General features: G+C 43.8%; 2 protein-coding genes across 6 annotated transcripts in view; one reads left to right on the forward strand and one right to left on the reverse strand.

Annotated features, from left to right (window-relative positions):
- Window positions 1-1,664: 1,664 nt before the first annotated feature.
- Window positions 1,665-7,798, reverse strand: LOC113213685 (synergin gamma). 3 transcript variants are annotated; one of them, XM_026432814.2, is made up of 12 exons: window positions 7,657-7,798; window positions 7,003-7,070; window positions 6,542-6,908; window positions 6,331-6,453; window positions 6,055-6,223; window positions 5,817-5,977; window positions 5,365-5,733; window positions 4,287-5,277; window positions 3,882-4,207; window positions 3,666-3,801; window positions 3,432-3,583; window positions 1,665-3,349 (listed from the first exon to the last, which is right to left on the reverse strand). In XM_026432814.2, coding segments are annotated over exons 2-12 (2,973 nt in total). In that variant the 5' UTR covers window positions 7,005-7,070; window positions 7,657-7,798; the 3' UTR covers window positions 1,665-3,172. The 3 variants fall into 3 exon arrangements, with proteins under 3 accessions (XP_026288599.1, XP_026288600.1, XP_052119479.1); XM_026432815.2 differs by lacking the exon at window positions 7,657-7,798 and adding an exon at window positions 7,166-7,625; XM_052263519.1 differs by lacking the exon at window positions 7,657-7,798 and adding an exon at window positions 7,146-7,625.
- Window positions 7,799-7,804: 6 nt separating this feature from the next.
- Window positions 7,805-9,159, forward strand: part of LOC113211637 (chondroadherin) — a 116,890-nt gene continuing 115,535 nt past the window's right edge. For 2 of the 3 annotated variants that reach the window (XM_052263527.1, XM_052263524.1), the window contains exon 1: window positions 7,896-8,078. In XM_052263527.1, the coding sequence (XP_052119487.1) occupies window positions 8,042-8,078 (37 nt within the window). In that variant the 5' untranslated portion in view covers window positions 7,896-8,041. Of the gene's footprint in view, window positions 8,079-9,159 lie in introns of all 3 variants that reach the window. The other variant, XM_052263532.1, reaches the window with a different exon arrangement.

Raw genomic sequence — 9,159 nt, forward strand, 5'->3', positions numbered from 1 at the left:
CGCTACTTGCACCCGTCTGTCAACTCTCTACGGTATTGGTTGTGTATAGTGCGCGGTCAAGTGTTCACGCCTTGAGGGCTATACTGTTGGTTTACGTGTTTTACTTGCTTGAGGAGAGCAAAGCTACCCTGTCCTACCCCCCTCCCTCCCCCCCTAAACAGCAACAAAAGGTTTGTGTGGTCAGTCACCGGGACGGATTTAGGGCAAGGCCGAGGGGCGGCGGCCCATGCTTGCGCTACAGCACCTCCTTTTTCTTTCTGCGGCTGAAGAATAATAATTGAGGCAGGACCCCGGGCGAGCGCGCGCGGGGGCGGGCAGGCGCGACGAGAGAAAGGATCGTTTGATTATGCAGCCCCTAACATGGCGCTGATGGCTATTTCCTCGGCGTGATCGTGGGCGCGATACGACGTTCAGGGGGGCAGGGCCGGGGCGTTCTGTTTACCTACTATTGCCCGCCCACTTATATCCCGGGACCGGGCCAACGGCTGCCTCCCGGCCCCACCTCCTCCTGCCCAGCACTATCGCGATGTCCAGGGCGTGCCAATAACCTGCGGGCGGATTATGTGTAGCACTCCCCGCCCACCCCGGGCCCCCGCGGGGCCCTCAGAAATGTGATCGGTTTCCTGTATTTGTTGGTTTTCTATTTCCTGTCCGCCTCCGCCGCCGCGCGCTCGCGAGTGTGCCCCCCGGGCTTGATTTAGCCCCGCTCTCTCTCCTTGTGGTGTGCGGCGGAACAACAACAAACCCGATGCCGATTCAGCGAGAAGGGCCGTGCGGCGGGTGTGCCGAGGGTGCCGAGCTGAGCTGGCCCAGGGCCGCGCGCCACCCGTAACAAGGGGTACTCTGGTGCGCGGCGACGGCGGCGGCGTGGCGTCGGCCCGATTGGTATGCGGCGGGGTGCGCGCGGCGGCACGACTTGCGAATTCACTCCAACAGCTTTTATTTTCTTATCTCGTACTTTTATTGCCCCCCTCATCCCACCTCCCGTCATCCCCGCCCCCCGGGCGGCGGTCACCGCGCAGAGCAGTGGCTGTGCTGCCCCGCCACCGCCGCCCCGCGGCTGCTCCTCCCGGCTCGGCTCGACTCGCTCGGGACGCGCTGCTCGGCTCGGCTCGACTCACCCTTCTTGGCGCTGCCCGGGAGGGCGTAGTTGGGCCTGGAGGCTGGCGCCGACGTTGACAACCAGCAGTACATGTTGACGTGGAGGTGCAGGCTGCTCCCAGTCCGGTCAGACTCGCGACGCGGCTGTGGGTCGCAGGGGGTTGTTGGGTTCGGTTCGGCTCGGTTCGGCTCGGCTCGTCACTGCATGGCCGTGGCGCGCGTGGGGGGGTCGCGGGGGCCCCTGGCTGCTCCGGGTCGCTTCGCTACGCAGGGAGAGCTCCTCGGTACTGACTGCCAGCCTGCCCTGCTCGCCCCGCTCGGCCCACGCTGAGCTGGGCCCCGCGGGGAGGGGGCTCCGGGCCGGGGGCGCGTACGGCGCCGGCGCTACCCCCACCGCGGGTCCTAGACCCCCACCACGCGACGGTGGCGGCTGTGCGCTGCTGGCCTCGCTGGCCCAGACCACTTGCGACTAGCTGCCCAACCACCGGCCGCCCCACCGCTGCTGTTGCTGACAGTACCTGCTGACGGGGGAGGATGCACGCGAAATGAACTTCAGGCCACGGTTGGAGGGATGATAATTTATTAGGCTAGATTTGGTAACTCTTATGCTACATCATAGTTTAGCAGAGATAACATTAAAATCAACAACTTCGTACATAGTATGGGAATGTTTTAAAATAAGACTCCAGTAGCCTAATAGTTTTTCATCAAAAATGTAACAATACATAATAGAATATTTCATTTCAAAAAGTCTCCAAAAGGAAACAGATAGGTAATCTCAAATATGATATAATAACAATAATACATTGATTATGCGGACGGCAACGAGCTCTCAGACGCCTACACACATGCTTGAAAAAGATGTAATGTAAAGATGGACATGCTACAGAAGTCAATCAAATACTGTTGGGAAATATGGTTGTGCAGTCTACAGATCACAATTGAAGAGTAAAAATTATTCTAATCAGACAAAGCTACTAACAAGGTTTCATTTGTTATCCAAAACTTTCAGACAACCCAATACACTTCACATTACAAAAATATCTTGAGCATGCATTGAAAGGCTTTTGTTATGACTAGACTAACATAATATCAGAACCAAACCAAGCGATATATTAAAAAGCAGAAATAAAATACATCTACAGTAAAATAATTAAATAAAAGAGTTTCATAATGATTCTCTGGAGAACAATTTTCCATCAATCCTTCTCAATGGCTCAGTAGCAAAGCAGAAACTAACAAAAACACAAACTTTTGAATCACATTTTTAACCAGGACACCACATGAACTCTGAGAAGCTAAAGTACGATACTTCAAAACAGGTTGAATTAAAAGCGAAAATTTTCTAAGAACTGATGCATCTACATATGTAAGGATGACTATCTAAAAAGCGATCAGACTTATGAAGGACACTGGAAGAGAATAATTGGCTACTTTTATGACCACTTCCTGGTTATTACCTAAGATTAGAAAATAAAAGAAATCACATGGTAAACATTGAATGGCTTAAGCAATGTTTAAGGCACCCCCCCCCCTCCAAGAAAAAATGCAAAAGGGATATCCTATTTCTACAAAATGAATCAATAGACGAGATTGCTGTACTGTGTCTTTGTCTACATAAATTAAAACAACTTTTTGAGATTCATTAGCTATTGTTTTGTTGGTAGAATGAGTTTTAGGATGAGGAGCTAACATATCATAGCCAATAACAGTACATTTTGCTCAAGCCACAAAAGAAAGGAGAAAACTATGTAGTTTCACACAATACCCAAAAAACAGGCATATGCATGCAGCCTTCACTCTAAACACTGTGGCCGCTTTGCTTTCCAAAATTTCCTTCTTTCAGAGGAGGTCAAATTTTGGCATTCTAAAGAAGCCAAAAGGAGGTTAACAAGTGGCAGTCTCTAAAAGAACGTCAAAATCTGGCAGGCAGAAAGTGGTTGCCAAAATTTTGGTAAACGTGGGAGCCACGGTGGTTAAGATTTTTGGGCCATTTTATCTTAAGCTAAGCACCAAAATTAAGTCGATTTGAAGCATTAAGGTAGTTTGGTTTTCTTGATACATTACGTCTTTAAAGCAATGATAAATGTGAGGGTAAAGTCCGGTCAACGGAGTTAAGCCACAAATTGGCACAAGGAGCATGATACACATGTCCCCCATACTCTAACACACTACGACTGGCCGGACTTCCGCAAACTCCACAAGCAGGTTGTCCACTTTCTTCATCACTGCCATCTTTTTCAACAGCCTGAAAAACAATCACAGAAATAATAAACAGTTGATGATAAAAATCACATGGATACTAAAATAGGTTTATGATTGCTACATACTGTTTCAATGTTTGCAAGTTTGTAAAACGTTTGTAAAGTTGACCAAACTTTTTGAATACTGGCTAAAACTGTCTCCACTTGATTTGATTCATGACCAGACCGCTGATAACTTCTCTGGATCCTCCAAGTAACTCTGTGGACTTCTAAGAGATCTGAAAATATAATAATTTGTCAGGAGGCATCAGTCAGAAATTTTACTTTTGCAGGTAACTATTTAAAAATAATTGAACTTACTATTCAAGAAATTGCGCCCCTCTGCTGTTCCCAAAACTTCAAGCAGAACAGAGTGAGATGTAATATTTGTAAAAGTACTGGCTGAAGCTTGAAGTAGTGAGCACGAACTATCCAAGCATCTGAGCCAGTCTGAAACCTAGTAACATAGATGAAAAAAGTGAAAAAGAGAACAAAAACTTGGATAGATAAAAAGCAAGAATCAACCCCCAATCTTACTTCTGAGTTCATAGCTTTGTCTGTCAGGTCGTCTGTGGTTGGGAAAAGATTCAGATCTAAAGAAGGAAGAGATCCATGACGGCTTAGGGTAACACCTGGCAGTTCAAGACTACTGACAGACTTATTATCTGAAAGAGAGCCTGGCATCATTTTGGAACTATCCTCAGACCATAATTGGTCAACAAGGAAGCCTGATGCAGCTTTACAGTTTGTGTCTTCAATCTGGCTTGAATCAGGGCCAACAAAATCACCAAAATCATCATCATTGGCATTGTCATGCACACTACTGAAGTTCAAATTGAGATTCAATCCAGCAGATTCTTTTCCTGTCAAAATGTATAAAAACAATTAGACCAAGACTATTTAAATACCTACATGCACATGTACTCACAAAAAGACAATTACCTAGGTCTAGATCAAAGCTCCATGATGAGGGAGCATCAGTTTTTGTGAGAAGATCTCCACTTTCTTTTGAAATATCTAAATCCACAAAGGCTGCAGATAAATCTTCAAACTTATTTTTTGGTTCAGCAGTAGGAGCTGCCTCAAACAAATTTTGAACAGTGTTTACAGAATTCTGAACAGCCTGAGAGCTCTGGAAAACAGAGGGGCCCCAATCATCAATAGCAAATTTGACATTAAGAACAGAAGGTACTTGTTGGTTGCTGTCTGTTGGAGGATTGATTGGCTTGACCGAATTTCCAGTATCTCTCTCAGCTATTTCTGCAAACAAGTCATCTGCTGAGACAAAATCACCAAAGTCATCTGTGTCACTACTCTTGGAAGTAGCTCCCAATGTTTGGGAAGCAGTATTCCCCGAGCTGTCAAGCCCAATTAATCGCAAGGCACTGTATTTGTCCTCTTCAACCAACATTAGTTCTTTGGTAGCTTTGTTTGGTGGTGGAGCAACTAGTGGAATTTCTACTGTTGTTGGTCTGCTTTTGAGTTCCACAGGTGGTGGCTTAGTAGAAGAGTCAAAGTCGAGGAGCTCCTCTTCCTTATTTATAATAAAACTTTCATCATCAGATTCATTCCTTATAGCACTTTCTTTTAGAACCAGATCTTGAGATTTGGACTTTGGGTGGCATTTCGGAAACAGCTCATCGACATTTACGTTTAGCCCAGCAGCAACCTGAAAGTCACTAAAGTCCTCACTTTCAGATAAATCTTCATTTCTTTCTGCCCCTCTTTGATCTCTCATTTGATTTTGGTTTCTCTCAAAACCTATAGCAAAGTCATCTTGAATGTAAAAATTATCACTGTCCATGGAAGCACGTCGAGGTTTTTGATTGGATTTTGGTGCACCTAGTGTATGGTTTGCCAGTCTACTTCCAATTGAACGGCCCTGGCTACGTCCCAATTTGTTGACCACACTGTGGTTTAACTCATTAACAACCTAAATGTAAGAAAAAGACAATTATTGATCACTGCAACTAAGTAGTAAAACAATAACAAAACAAACAGTGTCAGTTGATATATTGACCTGTTTTGCAGCCATTGATGGTTGGATAACTGCAGTAGCTGGTAAAGAGTTACATAAATTTGGAAGATTAGAAGTTGGTGCTGCAGACGTGTCAGCACTTTGGAAGTCAGTGAAATCATCAAAGTCATCATCATCAGCCTGAGTTGGAATTGGAGCAGATGATGGTGCTGGCGCAGATGTTGGAACCAAAGTGGAAGATGACGAAGGAAGGGCTATTGCAGCAGCGTTCGGAGCAGGAGGCTTCATATTTAAATCAGATCGCTTTTGTTTCTCATCTACTGAAGACTTTGGCACATTCATATTAAAAGTTGGTATCGGAGGTGTTGGAATGAAGTTCAGTACACTGAGGTTGTTAAATGTACAGCCCATCTAAAACGAAGTGATCATTTTGAAATAAGTTCAAGTAGAAAACATTGTGGAATGGAATAAAAATCTGACAGAAATAAAAATACCTGAGCAAGCGCAACAAGCGCTAAAGTGATATACAATTGCTGCTGATTCAATTGAACATTTGCACCATTAGTGGCTAGGTTCCAGATGAAACCAAGAACTTCTTTGGGCAAACTGCTTGTCAAAAGTAAGGCCAGTATTTTGTTTGTGTCTACTAGCACACCTTGTGAAAAAATAAGTTGTCAGACTAATAGTTTTATCTTTTAACTGTATCTTTTAGATAATTTTAAATTGTTGTACCTCCAGAAGCAGGGTCATTGACAAGGCTCCAAATATGAGAATATATGGGGGGGAGTCTTGCAGAATTTGGAATTAGCCACCCAGGAAGATTGTCATTAGGATTAGTTGACCCACCAGCACCTCTGCTTCCTGTTATATTTGGCTGATTTGGCTGGATTGGTTGTCTCCCCTATAAAAATAGATTAGAAATTGCATTAGATACTAAAACATAATTCTCAAACAGGAACCACACCTTGAAATATCAGTTCAATGTATCAGAATTTATCCAAATCATACCTGTTGCCCCAATAATTCAGGTCGATCACCAGGTTGTTTTATTTGTCCCTGAGAATTTTGCCTTGGTGTAAATGTATCCTTCTTATCCATGAGGTTACCAATTAAAGTATCAGCACTCATTCCCTAGATGGACAGAATTTTTTCATTTATCAACAGTTTAACCAAATACATATGTCATAGACAGAAAAAAAAAAAAATTCTCATTTAGTACCTGGCTAGAAGAAAGGGGCATTGCCTTCAACCGCTGTTGCTGCTTCAGATAGTCTCGGTGCTTATGATCTTTTTGTTGAGATTGCTGAAGCAGCTGCTGATTTTGCATATTTTGTGGCTTAAAATTTTGTTGTTGATTTTGCTGCCACATTTTATTCTGAATAGGTTGTACATTCACAGGACCAGATGACATTGGAGCCATAGGCATATTTCCCACAAAGCCATGCTGCAGGCCATATCCTGCTGCAGGGACACCAGCTGACATCATAGTGCTCGAAGGCATTCCAGGAAAACCTTGGATAGAACCAGATGGCATTGAAGGAGGAGGGTGGACTGGTCTGTTCATCCCAGAGCCTTGTTGGGGAAACCTGCAATAACAAATGAGAACATACATTAAAAATTGTGATTGCAGTGTCCGCAGCGTAAAGTTCATATTAATGACATCACCTCAACTATACTTACATGTTTTCTCATGAAAATATTAAAAATTTACGAATCCATAATGGATATAGAATTATTTTCCACTGATACTGCAACAACATTATAACAGAGATGCGTTAAAATAGACAAAATTGAAGTGTCATTTAATTAAACACAGAAACTACTTTGAGGAAGCCATAGAAACCTCTTGTGTCTTTGGAGAATATTCTGGCAATACTTAAAAGCTAATAGGCATTATTTCTACGTTTTGCCACAATGATGTTAGATGCAGGGCATGATTTCGGAGTACGGCAATAACGATAAAAAAACAAAAACAAACAAAATACCAAAGAGAACCTCAAAATTCCAAATAAATTACTATGAGACAAATGCATTGCGATTGCACAGTCAAATTGCTACATGCATGAAGGTCTATCCCATTATTTCACAAAATTTCAAGTACATAATTAAATTAAAAATGATTGAGTGTAATGCGAAGAAACAGATAGATGAAAACAAGAAAGGAAATTCCCTGTTCCTGTCAAAATGTTTTCATAACCTTCACTACAACAACTCAAATTCGTACGTCAGAACTAGACTGCAGTATATGTAAGACCATGTAACTGTATAAGCATACTATATGATGAAATTATTCTGAAATATGGTTAAAAACACTGAGTTAATCTTTGAAATTACCGAAAATTGTGGACACCTTTAACATTCAGTTGACGGATGCTGCAGAAGCCATATTTCTCCAAGTGCAAATAGCGTGTGCAACTGTGGTGGGTGTACTGCGAATAGACGATTCCAAGCGTGAGGCGGGACGGCCCGCTGCGCACAGGTTTCAGGTGTTTGCCAGATTTGACACTTGATTTCGAGCAAACTACGCAATAATTTTCAAATCCGGTTTGTTCTCTTTGAACTGTGAAACTTGAAGATTCAAAAATGAAAGGCTTCTCACGCCGCACCTTTGTCGTTCTGTTATTGTGGGTGTCATAAGGTACGCCCCTCCTCGGCCGAGGAGTGTAAAACAGGTGCACGCTGAGGTTAAAAGAGTGCCCTTGTCCAAGCTGTCTGTTTTATGATGGAGCTGCTTTGTCCTCATCTTGTCACGTCAGGTAAGCACTTTTCTCTTGTATCAAAATTATTGCATGCCATTTTCTCAATCGTCGAATTCTTGCAAAGGATGTCACGAGTTTCGCGAGAAACATAACCGCCACTACCCCTCGTCCTTGTGGGCCAGAATCTCAGGATGGACATACCCCTAGTTAGGAGCGGGGGGTAGGGATGGCTGTCTGAATCCCAATAGAATATTTTGGACATAGCTCCTAGTTTTTTTTTCTTGAAAATCAAAGCTCTGAAATTTGCTTAACACTTATATCTACTATTATTAGATTATAGCATAAAATAATAAGTATTAATTAACATACTAAGTAGTACCCTGTAAAAATTTGTCGAGAATAAACAGCAATTAAATTCTTTTCGGTAAATATTGAAAGTATGATCAAACATGCAAATGATCGAAGGGACAGTAGACTTGATAAAGTTACAACGCAGTAAGCTGACAATGTGGGATCACTTCTAATACATTTCGCTTTTTGCAGGGCTTGCCTTTTCTTTTCAGCGTACCTATGAAAAATAATTAAATAAATGTACGGAAATTTTTATCAGATAACAATATTGCTCCCCATTGTTCACATTTCTTTTAGTGCGCTGGTGGGAAAAGGACGTCTCTGTCAAATCTTTTGTTGTTCTTGCAAAGTGTGCACCAGTGGAACTTTGACTTGCCAATTGTGGGCAGAACACAAAGCCGACGGGCCGCCCACAAGGTTGAGCGCGAATCTCATCTTCCACCGAAATGGTGGACGGAGGAAGAGGTCACTGATGACAATACGTATACTGCCAAACGGAACGCTGTTGATTTTGCGGTTTTCCTTGTCCGTGCTGCTGTTCGTGTTCCTCCCCTCATCAATGCTGCTCTACCCTTGTCCACCCCTCGGGGGGAGTAGCTGCTGAACCCATGGTCCAGGCCCCCGCCTCCTTCCCCGCTCCTTCCGCAGCCCTCTCACTGATGTTCGCAAACGTCAGGCAGTGGGCCACGTCTGTGACGCGCACGGACCCCTTTCGTGACGCGGCCTGTGACGTTTCCGTGACTCGGTAGGCGTGACGTGTTGTGTGCCCTACGAGATATGAGGGGGA

Source organism: Frankliniella occidentalis, unplaced genomic scaffold (assembly GCF_000697945.3).
Source record: "Frankliniella occidentalis isolate FOCC.00 unplaced genomic scaffold, Focc_3.1 Scaffold2, whole genome shotgun sequence".
In the NCBI taxonomy this organism is placed as follows: Eukaryota; Metazoa; Arthropoda; class Insecta; order Thysanoptera; family Thripidae; genus Frankliniella; species Frankliniella occidentalis.